Below are 16,378 nucleotides of genomic sequence, written 5' to 3' on the forward strand. Positions count from 1 at the left end.
ACAACTCACTTGTTCAAACCCATTAAAATCCATTGCTCATGCCCTTTCCCTGGAGATTCCAATTCAGAGAGCTGAGATGGGGCTATGAAATGTGTACTTAGCAAGTTCTCCCAGTTGTATTTTTCATCAAAAGTTTAGAAAACTTCTATGATAATGTAACTAAAGCACTGCTGGGGGAAAATTCATAGCCCTAAATCTATATATTAATTTGTAAAGGATGAAAAATGGAATTTAATATCCACTATAAGTTATAAAAGGAACAATAAAATAAACCCAGGGGAAAAAAATAGAAGAAGTGAATTTGTAGACCTAAGAATAAGTTCATTAGAAAAAAGTAGAGCTAATAAAACTATGAGTTGCTCTTTGGGAAAATTCAAACAGTGTATATAGACCACCTTCTAATCTCATTAAGCAAAAAGAAGAAAAAGAGCAAACATACATAGCATATGAGCATGAAGTATCCTGCAGTCCACCATAACCCAGGGAGATGATCTCAAGAATATAAGGATGGTTCGATATTGATCAGGAGGGTGGGCAGTTTTGCCAAGCTTGATGTCAACCAGGAGGGATGCACACTCCTTCCACAGAGCAGGCTAGTGAATACAGTCTACAACAGACCAAAAAATGAAACTAAGGTGAATGTCAACATTGACCACCAACCAAAGGAGGAACCTCTGGAGAGCTGTAAATGTGCTCCAATTTTTTAAAGAGGTTTTAAAAATCTAATCTGGCAAATCTAAAGGAATATGCATTTGTACAAAAGGTAAAACACTCATGAAATATTTAAGGAATGGACTATATATGGTCCACAAATCCAATTCCTAAATCGAATATTCTGTGAGCTCTTTGGAATAAAGCTGATTGCTAACGTCAATAAAATTGTGTGCTTTTTCTCTATGCCCCTCAGCACAAGCTTTGGAGCTTTAATTACCTTTTATTAGTCTTTCCTTACAGGAAAAAAAAAAAAAAATCCACTCCTCCACAGGCCTTTGTAGCTGGTTTTCCCATGGGGCCAAGTTAACCAGTGTGTCTCTGGAGACACAAAATTCATGTGGTCTGTGTGCTCACTTTTTTGCTGATTTTGAAGTGTGTTTGCTGAGTTGAAGCTCTACCACATTTGTGTCTTTAAGCTCCCAACCAGCAGACATGGTTGCGGTTAATTCCTACTTGTCTAGGAACTGCATGATCAGCATCAGAAAACCTTCTGCTCTGAAGACAAAATTTAATACACTACCCTTTGGCCACGTCATCAATCCATGAGCAGGCTAAGTCTTTCATTGTCAGGGCCTGAGTATATGCAAACACATTAGACCTGTCTGTGGTCTAAGAAGGCTGACCCTCAACCAGACACCTCTAATAGAACAGAACTGGAGTCTTGAAATATGTATTTTGAGCTTTGATGTGAGGCCAACAGCTGAAGAGAAAACTCCTGGACTTTTCGAAGGAGCACCACTCCAGGAGGGAGCAGTGGCCTGACAACCAGCCTGGAAGCCCTAAGTTGGGAGGGCAGGATTTAATTGAAAACACACAAGGGAAAGAATTCCAGCAAGGCCTAGTGTGGTCGGAGGACAGCTTGCGGGGCAGGAGCCGGGAGTGGGAGACCCATGTGTGTTTGTGTAGCTCCGGTGCATAAATATTTTGTTTCATGTCTAACTCCAAAAGGCACAAGTGCAAGAAAACATCCCCATTCTACAGACGCCCAGTGATGGCGACACATACGCGCGTGCTTAGGTAAAAAGATGTATTTCAAAGTGGGATCAGGGAATCTTCAACTAAATAAATAAATGTACAGCCCTCCAAGATGCAGAATTTCCCATCCCTAGTTTAACAGTCACGGTTCACTTTGTTTTACGTGCATTTCGCAGATGAGTGGTGCTCTCATCAGCAGACACAAGACTTCTTTGGCCTCTGCTTTTTTTTCCTTTCTTCTAATAAGGAGATTACACTCTGGATAAAACAAAACAGACAGGAGAATGTAATCCAGGGTTTTGGTGGTTTGAGTCTAGAAGGACTACAAAATTAGCCTTGATAGGCAGAAAGAGCATCCCAACCTGTCTGCCAAAAACTCTGGCCATTTCTAGGACACCTTTGCCGAACTGAAACAGGAAACAAAAATTTTACATGCTTATAAATGTTCTTTCTCCCCCTCCGAGGAAAATCTTTACATAAAGATGGACTCATTTACCTCATTTTTTATACTTGCATCTGCCCCTTTGTCAAGAAGTAAATGAACTAATTCTTCATGATTATTTAACACAGCCACCTAGAAAACAAAACCCAGGGTGGTGTGCATGAGCTTCTCCCTCCAGGGCACACACAGCAGGGAGCACGAGCCTGGCGCGTGCAGGGTCCCAGCAGCCCCCCTGCAACCCACGAAGGGCCACTGTGGCTTTGCGTGGCCTGCAGGCACAGCACTTCCTCTGCAGCTGCAGTAGTAGCAACTCCAGGGAAAATGAAAATGGACCCTCCCTCTCTCCACACGAAAGCCAGAACAGAAAGCAGTTTGTTCTTTGTTTCACCAGATCTGTTTTGATCCCACAGTGGTCCTGGGGACAGGGGCTCTTTACTCCTTAAATAGTCGTAAAAAGGGAACGAAGTATTCTAGCGATAGCCTCATGCCATTATGAACAAGCCGACAGGGAACACACACACGGTCAAACCCAAGGGCTGGTGCAGGGCTGAACTCACAAGAATTGTCTAATTACAGAAAAATCTCTGACCTTAATTCCACGCAGAAAACTGCCTATTTTCGGGAGGAAGACCTACCATAAGGGGCGTCTTTCCATTTCTGTCCTTCACATTCACATTGGCCCCAGCATCAATTAGAAGAGAGGCCACCCTCTGATTTCCCGACACCGCAGAGACTCTCATGAGTGGGGTCCATCCTGAACCAGTGTCCACGACGTCTACCTGTTGTGCCAGAGAAACAGCTGTGTTAAGCCCAATTTCTTTTTCTTAAACTGATTCAAACTTATAAAAGGAATATTTGCTTGCCCCAATGCCCGGACTTAGATAGCAGTCTTTCTATATTTGGTTCACTGCACTGTTCTAATTTAAGTCACATTTCTGTGCTGCAAGGACACGTGTTAGAATCGCATTAGAGGGTGCTGAGAGGCCCCAGGGTCTCCCTGTCAGCTTCTTCACCTACATCCTTTAAAGTGGAAAAAAGGTAGGCTAGAAAAATTAACTGAACTACTTTCCCCTTGGCTCCTGGTGAGTTCTTACTTTCTCTTGCCTGACTTTCCTCACCTAGCATTCATTTTTCTTTCTTTTATGTATCGTTGTAAGCAGCTTTACATCCTTTCTGGAATGAGACGGTAATAATACATACACACACTCTTATGCTTACCAATACTTATCAATTTTAGGCAGGAGACCTACAGGTAAAATACAGAAAAACCAGATTCATTACACAAACTCTGTCTGAAAAGTCTGACTAATGGCTTCTCCAAAACAGTGTGCCCAGTAATCAGATGGCTGTTTCCTGATCATCTTCTCTCCACTGAAATCTCTCAACTTAGTGTTTTAAAATATTTTAGATTAAGAAAATGTAAATGTTGTCTCTTCCAATTCCAGTGAAGACCTCACCAATCCACGAAGAGTGGTGCTGAAGATAGATACATGTGTGTGCTCAGATATGCACACACGTGCACGTGAACATGCACACATGCATACCATGTGCACACGTGCATGTAAGCACACATGAGCACATGCACGCACACACAATCTGTTACAGAAAAATTACTCAATGAAGCACAGCTTTAGTAAAACTTCAGAATGGAACAAGAAACAAGGAATTTCCAGGAGATCTTGGGGGCACTTCAGGGTATTTCTACGTATCAGATTATCCACTGTAACACGATTTGGATTTGCAGCTCTTCTTCACGCAAAGAACTAACCTGTGGGCAACACACTCCATTATATTTAAAGAATAATAAAATAAGCACCTCATATTACATGATGCTTTATGCAAGCTTTCAACCCTCTTTACACACACTTTCTCTTTTGGTCCTAAAGGTTAATCAGAGGTAGGTATTTTTATTCTTGGTTTACAAATGATCAAACTAAATCTCAGAGAAGTGCCTTTCCTGAGATCACATGGATCATTAAATGCAGAAATGAACACATAAGTCGCCAATAAGTCACTCTTAGTATATGATCATTACATTTGGGAAGAAGGTGGTGATTGGCTCCCAAGTCCTTCCCATGGGCTTCAGAAGCATCAGGTGAGCCATCTGCCAGAACTTGGAGAGACTCATGTTGACATCATCCATCCGCCACCAGGCCAGTCATGTGGAAATCTATAGTAAACACATCCACGCTTATTGTTCTGTCCTCTGCAAAGTAGTTCCAGTGCTTCAAAGAAAGATGGAATTTATCCCAAATAAGTATATTCATATCTGAAGCCCAGAGAGCCAACATTTCCAAAACTCCAGTATTTAAATGTTGATAGCAGAGATTTGCCCTATTGTGAATGCTTCATTCATTCATTCATTCATTCATTCGAGATGGAGTCTCACTCTGTCGCCCAGGCTAGAGTGCAGTGGCACGATCTTGGCTCACTGCAACCTCCACCTCCTGGGTTCAAGCAATTCTCCTGCCTCAGCCTGCCTAATAATCTGGGATTACAGACGCCTACCACCACGCATGTCTAATTTTTATATTTTCAGTAGAGACAGCATTTCACCATGTTTGCCAGGTTGGTCTCGAACTCCTGACCTCAAGTGATCCACCTGCCTTGGCCTCCCAAAGTGCTGGGATTACAGGCATAAGCCACTGCGCCCGGCCTGGATACCTGACTTCTTTCAGCAAAGTACAACCTTGTTTTTCAACCACAGACTTTCACTAGGTGCAAAACCTGCCCAGAATTCATCATAAACCAATCAAGGAGTGTGTGGCTGTCACTACCACACATGGCACGTGGGCCCAGCTCTACTATGGAAGCCCATAGGCTCAGCCTCCTGCCTCTGTGCCTGTCTCTAAAACATAAGGAAAATAAGAAATGTAATAAATTCTTAATGACTGAGATTTTTCCTATAAGTGGGCACTTTTCTTAATTCTCCAAAAGCAGCAGCAGGAACCAGGTAGATCCCATAACTGAAGTCTCACTTTCCCTCAACTACCCTTCAGAAACAAACTAGAACAAATCTACTGACATCTTCCAGGAGACATGACTTTTCTCAATTTGAGTTGATTTTTCAGGTCATTGACTTAATTTCTCAGCACTCTACACACCATCTGGCAGTCACAGATAGCACAGAACTTTGTCCATCATTCTTTAGTTCCATGCTTTGAAATTTTTAGCTGATTAGTCTTGAACTAAAGTTTTCAAAGTTATCAGCAATTTCCATAATTGATCTAATTGATCTAATTCTAATTACCCATCTTCAAATATCTACAGATGTCCAAACAACACTGCTTCTATTTGCTAAATCAAATTTGCAGTTTCTGATAACATGAAATCAAAAGTAGACCAACTTGCCTGTTTCCAGGTCAAGACACAACTGAAATGTTCTATTCTTGATATGGTCAGTTTGCTCTTTGGACATTTTTTGTAATGACTAATATTTAAAACAAACTAAGAATAAAAATTACCTAATTTTAGAAGCGACAAGAAGCACAATGGCTGTAAGAGCTCTTAATATATTTGTATCACCACCATTTGAGATATCTGGTACATGCTTAGTAAAGGTTTAGTGACATACCGAATGAAGAAAGAAATAAGCAAATGAACAAAAGAACAAAGTAGAAACATCAGGCCGGGTGCAGTGTCTCACACTTGTAATCCCAGCACTTTGAGAGGCCAAGGTGGGTGGATCACTTGAGGTCAGGAGTTCAAGACCAGCCTGGCCAACATCGTGAAACCCCATCTCTACTAAAAATACAAAAATTAGCTGGGCGTGGTGGCATGTGCCTGTAATCCCAGCTACTAAGGAAGCTGAGACAGGAGAATCACTCAAACCTGGGAGGCAGAGGTCTCAATGAACCGAGATCGCACTACTGCACTCCAGCGTGGGCGACAGAGACTCCATCTCAAAAGAAAAAGAAAAATAGAAAAAGAAGAAAAAGAAAAAGAAAGTAGAAGCATTAGGTCCAGCTCTGGATTCAGACCTGTTTCTATTCCCTACACAAGATAAACCCCCATGACAATCGGAAAGCTCACTCTCATGTCCATTCTAAGGTTTCAGGGGCTTTCTTGCTAAGTCAGAAAACCTTCTCCAGCATTTCTAAGGTTGACTAATCAAAGGTCCTGCTTCTGCCAGACCCCGTGGAGCAGCACTTCAGATTCTTGACGACATGTGCATGGTTAACAAGGCAGGTCCCGTACCTCACAGCCATCCTTGATCATCCACTCAATCACACTGCAGTGGCCTCCATCTGCAGCCCAGTGCAGAGCCGTACAGCCACCCAGGTCTCTAGCCTGCCACGAAGCACCGTGTCTTCGGAGATATTTCACAACGTCTAGGTGTCCCGCATAGCACGCCAGCATTAGACTGCAACATACGGAAGCAGCAGCATTTGACGATAAGCACAGTCACCGAACTCAGCTCCACTTTTTACCCTACCTGGCTTAAACCAAGAAATCCTAACTTGAGTGGAAAAGCCATGGGAATTGTTCACATAAAATGTACACATATCAACTGATGTACAAAATGTGGTATATATCCATACAATGGAATATTAGAAATGAAGTGCTACAAACATGAAAGAACCTTGAAACACTGTGCTGAAAGATGCCAGACATGAAAGGCCACATATTGTCTGATTCCATTTATATGCAATGTCCAGAATAGGCAATCTACAAGACAGGACTAGCAGGTGAGTGGCCGCCTGAGGCTGTGAATGATTGCTAAAGAGTGCAGGGCTAATATTTCAGGAGGGCAGGGGATGAATGTTCTGGAAGTAGATAGTAGTGATGGTTCCACAACTTTGCAAATACATTTTTAAATGTTGATTTGTATGTTTTAAAAGGTGAATTCTATAGTATGTAAATTATATCTCAATAAAAAACTAATAGTGACTGTAACTGAGGATAAAATATTAGATTTTAAAACATCCGAAGTCCATGATATTCAAAAAAGAGAAAAGGAAAAAAAATACTCATTTGACACTATTAGAGATAACTATCAAACCAATTTCCTACTCTCAAAGTTGGTATTTAAGAAAAAATTAAATATTTTTTGTTTTTTAGGATAAAATGTAGTCTATGCCTGGTTGGTGGGGGGAAGAAGCTGTATTTCACAGAAGACTGCCAACTAGTAAATATAAAAGGAACCATAGAGTTAGAAAAGCCCTTATTTGCAATTCCCAATTAAATAATTGATTCAGGCAATAAAATTATTGGCACTGAAATTATTGGGCAAAAGTTAATGGGGAGGCCAGGCGCAGTGGTTCACCCCTATAATCCTTTCTCTTTTGGAGGCTGACGTGGGTGGATTGCCTGAGCTCAGGAGCTCGAGACCAGCCTGAGCAACATAGTGAAACCTCATCTCTACTAAAAATACAAAAATTAGCCAGGCATGGTGGCAGGTGCCTGTAATCCCAGCTGCTCGGGAGGCTGAGGCAGGAGAATCGCTTGAACCCGGGGAGGCAGAGGTTGCAGTGAGCTGAGATCATGCCACTGCTCACCAGCCTGGGAGAGAGAGCAAGACACTGTCTCCAAAAATAAATAAATAAATAAAAATAAAAAAAAAATTAATGGGGAATGGAATATTCACACGGCAATGAATTATTACACCCAGAATTATTTTCTAAGTGCAATGGGAAAACTCTATCTTTACAAAGAAGAAAATTTGCTGTCATCACTCTAAGAAAAATAACGAAACCTAAAATCACTACCTGTGAGACAACCTGCATCACAGGCCTCCTGATGGATGTAACATGAAGTCACAACACTAGCTCCGAAGTATTCTTGCTAAAGTGTTAACCTAAGTCTAATTAAGCCTTTAATTTCTTTTTAATTCTTAAAAAATTTCACCTTGTTGCCCAGGTTGGTTTCAAACTCATGACCTCAAGTGATCTTCCTGCCTCAGCTTCCCAAAGTGCTGGGATTACAGGCAGGAGCCACAGCACCCAACCTATCAAGGCCTTAAGCCTGTCTTTAACTTTATTGTTAATAAAGGGATAGATGAACAAGTGAAATGCCTGCCCCACAACTGGGAGACAAGCAAATCCAGAATATAGGACATTCTAGAAGATAACCTGTCTGCTGTCCTCAAAGTGTCACTGCTATGAGAAAAAAAAAGTTTTAAAGAGAGAGGACTGGTCTAGAGTAAGAGACTATAGAGAAAGGCCAGATGAAATGTGGGAACCCTGAATGGATCATGGTCTCGCCCCACACCACCTCCCGAACCCCCACGCCACCTCCCGAACCCCACGCCCCTCCTCCCGAACCCCACACACCGCCTCCCAAACCCCACACACCGCCTCCCAAACCCACACACCACCCACCTCCCAGACCCACACACCACCCACCTCCCAAACCCCACACACCACCTCCCAAACCCCACACCACCTCCCAAATAAAGCTGTGGAAGACCTTTGGGGAACAGGTTGGGAGACCTGCACGGGTGGCTGTGTATCAATGATATTAAGGAATTAGTTGAAGTGTCTTAGAAGTGATATGATATGATTACTATGCAGGTTAATGACCGTGTTTTTCGGAAACACTTTCTGATGTATTGAGGGGTGAAGGGTTACGCTATGCTACTAATTTCAAAACAGTTCAGCAAGAGTGGAAAAAAAGGAGAGACAAATATGGCCAAATGTCAACTGCCAAGCCTAGCTGGGAGGTATACAGGTGTTTGTTGTACTATTCTTTCACTTCTTCTAAACGTGTAAATGTTTCAAAATAAAGAGTTAAAAAATAAAACAGAAGATCTTCCCAATAGGGAAATGTGCAAAGCCTCTGAGTGGTAACTGGAATATCCAGCCCCCAAGGCAAGGCCCAGCTGAGCTGAGATGAGGCCAGACCTCTGCAGCCCCACGTCCTCACACAGTCCTTCATTTCTTGGAGACCCCCAGAAGACAGTCAGCGTGGTGCAGTGCCTGTCTCCCAGGTTTAGGGTGCTCATACTCCTTTCCCAAGCACTCAAGGGTCTTTAGAATGACCTTTGCTAAGGGAAGAAAACTTCACTTTTTAAATTATATTCAAATAGAACTCTAATTATCTGCATGACTTTTTTTTTTTCGAGACAGAGTCTCCCTCTATCGCCCAGGCTGGAGTACAATGGCACAATCTTGGCTCACTGCAACCTCTGCCTCCTGGGTTCTAGTGATTCTCCTGACTCAGCCTCTCAAGTAGCTGGGACTACAGGCGCGCACCACCATGCCCGGCTAATTTTTTGTATTTTTAGTAGAGACAGTTTCACCAGCCTGGCCAGGCTGGTCTCAAACTCCTGACCTCATGATCTGCCTGCCTCAGCCTCCCAAAGTGCTGGGATTACAGGCATGAGCCACCATGCCCGGCCTATCTGCATGATTTTAAAATAATGCTTCTTTTCTGATTATAAAGTAAGGCATGGTACCTAGAAAAAAAATCCCATATCAGAGTCACCCATAACCTCACCTCACAGAGAACAAACTCTTAAGATTCTGTTGAATTTGCTCTAGGAGGTAAGGGGGATTGCTTAAAAACCAGCCCCGGAGGCTCTGGGCTGCCCAGCAATGAGCTCATTGAGATGAGGCGCTCTTCCTTCCCAGGGACAGGCATAGCCCTGAACTTACCACCTCCCACTGGCAGGAAGCCACCAAGGTCCTCCAAGTGCCAAGCCGCTGGAGTCAGCCACCACCCCAAATGCCACCTGAACTCAAACTGCCTGGCACCCGCGGGGTCTGTTACCTGCTGCTTTATAAGAATGCCCCTCTCTGGTTCACAGGGTAGGAGAAAGGGAGAGTGGCCAGGACATAGCATGCTCCATGAGCACAGCCCTGCAGGGCATCCCACTGTGCCCCAGGGCAAGCCCACCAGGAATGGAGGACCTGCTCCACTCGCCTGCTGCTGAGTTCCCTGCTCAGAGTCACACTCCCAGCTCTACACAAAATCCCATCTTTTCTCTCCTGCTTTGTATGATTTTTCTCTTCTCACTGCCTTTTAAAAGTATTATTTCAGTTTCTTATTATTTCACATACTTCCCTGTTTACATAAGCACTGAAAACTGTGTTCACATACTAAATATTCCATCATATGAATGTATCATAACTTCAATCAATCCACTATTGTCGGACATTTAAGTTGTTTCACATTTTTCACAATTTTAAATAAGGCAACAACAAACACTCTTACTAATCATATTTGCATTTCTGATTGTTTCCTAAAATGAGATCACTGTGTTCATGGATGTGGCTTACTTCGGAAGCACATTTTCGAATTGCTTTCCAGAAAGATTATACCAATTTACATTTCTATCAACTATATTTGAAAGTACAGGTTATTTCACTGCATCTTTACCAACATGATTTTTTTAATAACCAATTTGATAAGTAGAAAACTTTTTATTACTAGTAATGCTAAACATTTTAATATGAATTGCTTATATTGATTCTGCTATAAATTATCTTCTTGTGTAAACTGCTTTTTACTACTGTGTGTGGAGGCTTTTTTGGAATACATGTATGGGCGTGTGTGTGTTCTACACATTAAAGATGCCAGTAATTTGTCTATAATACATTTGTAAATATTTCTCTGGATTGTCCTTAACATTGTAATTAAGTTTTTAAAAATGTATAATACACTCAATCTTTTCCTTAATTATTCCTTTCAACGCACTTGTTCCTTTCACATTACAAGATAAAACAATTATGCATCTGTGTTTTCCGGTCATTTTTTATGGTTTTGTTTTTTACATTTAATTCTCAATTCATCTGGAATTTATTTTGGTATATGCTATAAGACAAGGATCTAACTTGACTTTTTCCTTCAAACATCCTGTTTTTCCAGTACATTCCTCATTGGTTTATGTTACTTCCATCATCATATACCAGGTTCTTATGTCGATAGGGATCTACTTGAGGATTTCTATTCCATTCTACTTTTTTTCTGATTTGTTCCGGTATCATACTACTTTAATTACTATAACGTTATGAGGCATTTTAGTAACTGTCAAGGCAAGTCCTTCCACACTCTTCCTTGACAAAGTTTTAGTAGATATTATCTATTTGTTCTTCTCGATAAATTACAATCATTTTGACAGGTTCCCAAGAATAATTCCATTTGAGGCTGCACTGAACCTCAATGCAGTATTTGAGAGAAGAATTAAAAATTGTATAATACTCAATCTTGCCATTCTGGCATATGACATGTCTTTATTTCTTAAATTTTTATATCTCTCAGTAAGGTTTTTAGGTTTATTTTTTCATTCAGATTTCCTACCTTTCTTGTTCTCATTCTATTTTATTTTCCCATTATATTTATTAACCAGTAATTGCAGGGATTTAAGAAAGTCTTTTCTTTGACTTGTTTGTCCACTTTACTGAGCCTCCTTATGAAGTCCAAGTTTTTCAAGTTGATTCTGTCGGGTTCTACAGGAAATAAATCACACCTCTTATCTCAGTTCATCTCTTCCTAAGTGGATCAGCCTTCAAAATACTGTCTAACCATGAAATAACAAAATATATCTGTATTTACCATATGCCAGGAACTGTTTTATGCATTTTTCATATTAACTCATTAAATGCCTACAACCTATAAGTACTTCCATTATTCCAGTTTTACAGACACGAAACTGAGATACGGAGAGGTCAGGTAGCCTGTCCAAGGCCACACCACATCCTCAGAGGGATGCAGATTTCACATCAAGCTCTCCACCACTGTCCTGGGCTTCACTACTAATTTTCGAAAGGAATTTGCCAATACTAAGAATGACACTGGCTGATTGAGATGATTTAAAAAAGAAAAGAAATCTTTGTATGCTGCAATCAAAGGAATCCTTCATTCAACAGACACTTTCTGCCTCCCATGTGCCAGACACTGTTCAAAGGCTGAAAGCATCCTTCACTTTAAAAAATAAGACACTTTTTTCAAGACCATCCTGGCTAACAGGGTGAAACCCCATCTCTACTAAAAATACAAAAAATTAGCCGGGCGAGGTGGCGGACACCTGTAGTCCCAGCTACTTGGGAGGCTGAGGCAGGAGAATGGCGTGAACCCGGAAGGCGGAGCTTGCAGTGGGCTGAGATTGCACCACTGTACCCCAGCCTCGGCGACACAGCGAGACTCTGTCTCAAAAAGTAACAAAAATTTAAAAAATTAAAAAAAATACTTTTTAAACTTTTTAATATACATGCCAAGTTACACCCAATTTTTGTTTTGCGTCTACACAAATAAAGGTTTTCACCTTTAACCTACTGCTGGGAAGTGTTATGCTAAAAAATTTCCTAATACCCTCCGGTATGGTCCTCCTAGGTGGGATGGAAGAGATCTACAAATACCTACACACACACACACACAAATAGCTTTTTTTCTCTATCAGATTTTAGCAATAAGGTTATCCTCTGGAGCATTCCCGTTTCCTCTCTGCTCTGGAAAAGCCCAAGGTTATTATCAGTGCCTAGAAAATCTGAACAGGTTCAGTAGTAGAATAGTCAAGCCACCGAGCCTACATTGGAAGTAATTTTTAAATGAATTTTCTAGTTTCTTGCATGGACACTGGTTATTTCGAATTTTCTGCTTCTTGGGTTGACTTGGTGGTTTAAATTTTCTCAGAACAAAGTATCCATTTCAATGACATTATCTACTATTATAGACACAAACTTCATGTTTACATTTTCTCTATAACCATCATTATTGTCCTCTTTCAAACTTCTAATTTTTTTCTTCTTAGATTTACAAAAGATCGGTGTATCTTATTAGATAGCTTATTTTTAAGAGGTAACTCTTACATTTCTCAATAATCTTTCTACTTTTTAATCAATGTCTACTTTTAATTCTTTCATTTTTCCTACTCTCCTTATACTTTTTCTTTTCCCTTTTCAGATTGCTATTATTCTTTTCAAACCTGGAGTTGATAGCTTAGTCTCAACTTAGCCTATGAGTTATTTGGAAAAATACTTTTTAAATTTATAAGTGATATTTAAGATATTGTTACTTAAAATCTATTGCTGCATTGTGTTCAGAGAATGTAAATGTAGAAGATAGTCCTTCTGATTTGAGAAGTTAGTTGGGGTTTTCTTTACAGCCTCCCCCAGAAGGTCAGTGTTTGGCAGCTGTCCGTCGATGCCGTCTGCAGCGCCCAAGCCCTGGTTCCACGTGTGTTGTGACCGCAGCCCCTGAAGCCAGGGCCTGGCATTTTGCTCAGTGTTTCACCTACGCACCAAGCACAGCGCCTGGCAAGTAGTAATCAGTCAATAAACACAGGTTAGCTGGAATTAATTGATTAACTCTAATGACTAGATGAGCCAGTGTGTTTAGGTCTTTCAGGAACACTCATCTGCCCTTGATGTGTGTCACATTCTTCCCCGGAGCTTTTCCTGTAGCGTTCTCAGCCCTCCAAGGGAACACGTGCCTCTCACCTCAGGAAAGTGCTCCGGGCGTCTCTCTGGTGGTGATTTCTGTCTGCTTCTTTAGAAACAACGAAGATTTCTTAGCAAAGAGTGAGGCCTGAAATGCAGCAGGGGCCTGAGAGAGGCACGGGGTGCTGGGGGCAGGCACTTGTACCCACACGCGGCACGGCTGGCCAGAGCTGCTCTGTAGCTGCCATTTCCCGTGCACTGCGTGTCCGTCCACTGGGCACGGCCACCACGCCAGAGAAGGCACCATACGTTACAACAGATGCCCGCTCCCCACAAGCACCCTGGTGAGTGAAAGCACAAGACCATGTGAGCAAGCCAGCTTTTGTGATCACCATCTTTCCTCGGGGACCCACCTACCTCTCAGGACTGTCAAAAGAAACTCGAGAAAATGTTTGGGTGAAATCACAGTGCCTCTGGGCACAAGCCCAGCAACACAATTCTGAGAACATCAGCACATTTTCAGTCATATCCCACCTCCTACCTGTCCTTGCCACTTCCATTCTTCAGATTCACGTCTGTGCCACTGGAAACTAGGATTTTCACAAGCCTAAAGGAAACAAACTGAACTGTAGCTAGATAAGTCACCTTGATCGCTCAGCACCCACAATAGTCCAGTCAAAAAAAGAGTAACACAGCATCCAAGATGCCTCTTTGCAACAGTTTCTTCTGCACCTTCAGAAGCCAGCTGGTTTTAAAACCAGGCACCATTAAACCAGGAAACCACGTCTTCATTCCAAAAATATATGCTTTTACCTTTGACACAAGCTATTCACTAAAATCAAACGAAAGCACATGAAACAAATTGGGCTACCAAAATAATTCACTGTTCTTTGAATGGTCATTTTTAAATATATTCTTAAATGGTAGCATTTAATGAAAAAACATTTATGTTTTTTTAAATGGCATTTAATTAAGATATAAATGAAAATAAGGTATTTCTGTTAATACTTATCTCTGTGTGGAATAGATAATGAGAGTATATCTGTGAAAAGTATATCTTAGCAACCTAGCAGAAAGTTTTCCAGAATATCCCTCTATTTTTTAAAAAGAAAAATTCAAATTCCAATAACCAGTTTTCCAAGAACATAAAAATATATTGCCTGTAATTAAATGGCTACCCCTCTTCCTCAACATGTGATTTACATTCACTCCTGCATACTGTATAACTTTATGATTACAACAGCGGGATTTCTAAGCCATCGCATGGTACGGACGGTTTGGGAGACAGAAAAACTGGGTTCCTCCATGGCCCTTTTTCCTCCCATCCTTATCCTGACCAGAGCCTCTGAATAAAACAAAAAGTTAAATCCCCAAGAGAGATTTAAAAAAAAAGAAAGAAAGAAAGAAAAGCCATACCTGGTGTATCCTTTCTGGGCAGCAACCATCAGAGCGGTAAAGCCAAACCTATTGGGAACATCAACCTCAACATGGCTTGGGAAAGACAGAGAAGAGAGATGAGCGTGCCCAGTCCGGCTACTGCAGAGTCAAAGCCAGTGGTTCTCGTGGGGCTCAGGGGGCTAAAATGACTCCTTTTACTGAAAATTCCAATTTCTTTGGGGCCGTTAAATCTTTTCTTGTCTTAGACTGCTAAGAATCTTCTAAACTATATGCCTAATATTCTACAAGATTCAAATGCATAATAAAAGAGAATACTGCTGTCATTTCACTTAAAATACGCACGCTTTGGCTCAAAGCCATCGTGCCATCAGAAATGGCATTCTTAGATGAACACAGCTCTTTAAGATAGCGGAGGACAGTATCTTCACTGCTGACTCTCAGCTCCATCAAACATGAGCTTGTATTGGTGGAGACTCAAGCTTTATCCCTGCCTCCCATCTCACCTACGGGGTAGAGAACAGTCCTGTTCAGGGAAGAAAGCAGAGGTCTTCACGCACATACTCCAGCGTAGCAGCTTGGGCTTTTTGTGGGAACCTTCTCTTAAGAGCTCCAAATTACAGAGCCATAATTCACAAATGACTTGCCTTCTAGGGCACTCAAAACTATTGATTCAAAAAGAACCTACGTAACATCATCTACTTTTCATGTAGGAGGCAGCTTCAAACATCTCATCTGCAGCAGCAATATTCACCATTTTCTCTCTAGTGTTATATCAGCCTTTTAAATTCGAAAGCAGTTGATTTGGCGATTCCCTCGTTTCATCAGAAATTAGACATGGGCATCTGGGGGTAAAATTTGTCTAAATGCTGTGGCTTATAAGCAAGATACAGAAATCGTTTCTGGGAAGAAAATATGATACCCAGCCTTGTAATTTCCTTTTACAATTTCTATTACACAATTACAAAATATAACATTTACATGGGGCTTCAGGAGCATCTTTATTAACTGTGGTTTATTAACTCACACCAGTCACCTGAGATCCATTTTGGAGGCAGTTTCAAAGGCATGGGAATTTTTAGGAAAACAAAATGAAGCTACTGAGTGTATTTCTATGCACTTTATAGGCATGGGGAAAAAAAACTGACAGGTCTCTCACCCTCCTTGAAGTATTCGGACAAGCAAATCTTCATCATTCACATTAACAGCCCGATGCAAGTGCTCGCTACTTACGGGCTCTCCTGGAGAAATGAGATGGAAGGCAGTCATCCAGAACATCAGGAAAGGAGACTCCTTCCCACTGTCTTCCTCCTGTGGCCTTCAGGGGATCATCTCCAGGAAGGCGCTTGGCTATTTCTGTAAGTATATCTTACATTTCCTACTCAACTGCTTCTTTTACCGAAAAAGACCTTGTTTTCACATGTTAACACAGCATCCAAGATGCCTCTTTGCAACCGTTTCTTCTGCACCTTCAGAAGCCAGCTGGTTTTTTACATATTAAGAGAACATTTTGACTGACCTAAAGGCTTGGGAC

At 41.4% G+C, this 16,378-nt stretch overlaps 1 protein-coding gene across 1 annotated transcript in view; it reads right to left on the reverse strand.

Annotated features, from left to right (window-relative positions):
* Window positions 1-1,727: 1,727 nt before the first annotated feature.
* Window positions 1,728-16,378, reverse strand: part of FANK1 (fibronectin type III and ankyrin repeat domains 1) — a 118,546-nt gene continuing 103,895 nt past the window's right edge. The window contains exons 4-11 of the mRNA XM_011930185.1: window positions 16,004-16,085; window positions 14,866-14,940; window positions 13,991-14,056; window positions 6,329-6,494; window positions 2,767-2,910; window positions 2,186-2,263; window positions 2,052-2,096; window positions 1,728-1,947 (exon numbers count right to left, since the gene is read on the reverse strand). Of these exons, the coding sequence (XP_011785575.1) occupies window positions 1,882-1,947; window positions 2,052-2,096; window positions 2,186-2,263; window positions 2,767-2,910; window positions 6,329-6,494; window positions 13,991-14,056; window positions 14,866-14,940; window positions 16,004-16,085 (722 nt within the window). The 3' untranslated portion in view covers window positions 1,728-1,881. The remainder of the gene's footprint in view (window positions 1,948-2,051; window positions 2,097-2,185; window positions 2,264-2,766; window positions 2,911-6,328; window positions 6,495-13,990; window positions 14,057-14,865; window positions 14,941-16,003; window positions 16,086-16,378) is intronic.

The sequence above is a fragment of the Colobus angolensis genome, unplaced genomic scaffold, assembly GCF_000951035.1.
Source record: "Colobus angolensis palliatus isolate OR3802 unplaced genomic scaffold, Cang.pa_1.0 Scaffold85, whole genome shotgun sequence".
Taxonomy (NCBI): domain Eukaryota; kingdom Metazoa; phylum Chordata; class Mammalia; order Primates; family Cercopithecidae; genus Colobus; species Colobus angolensis.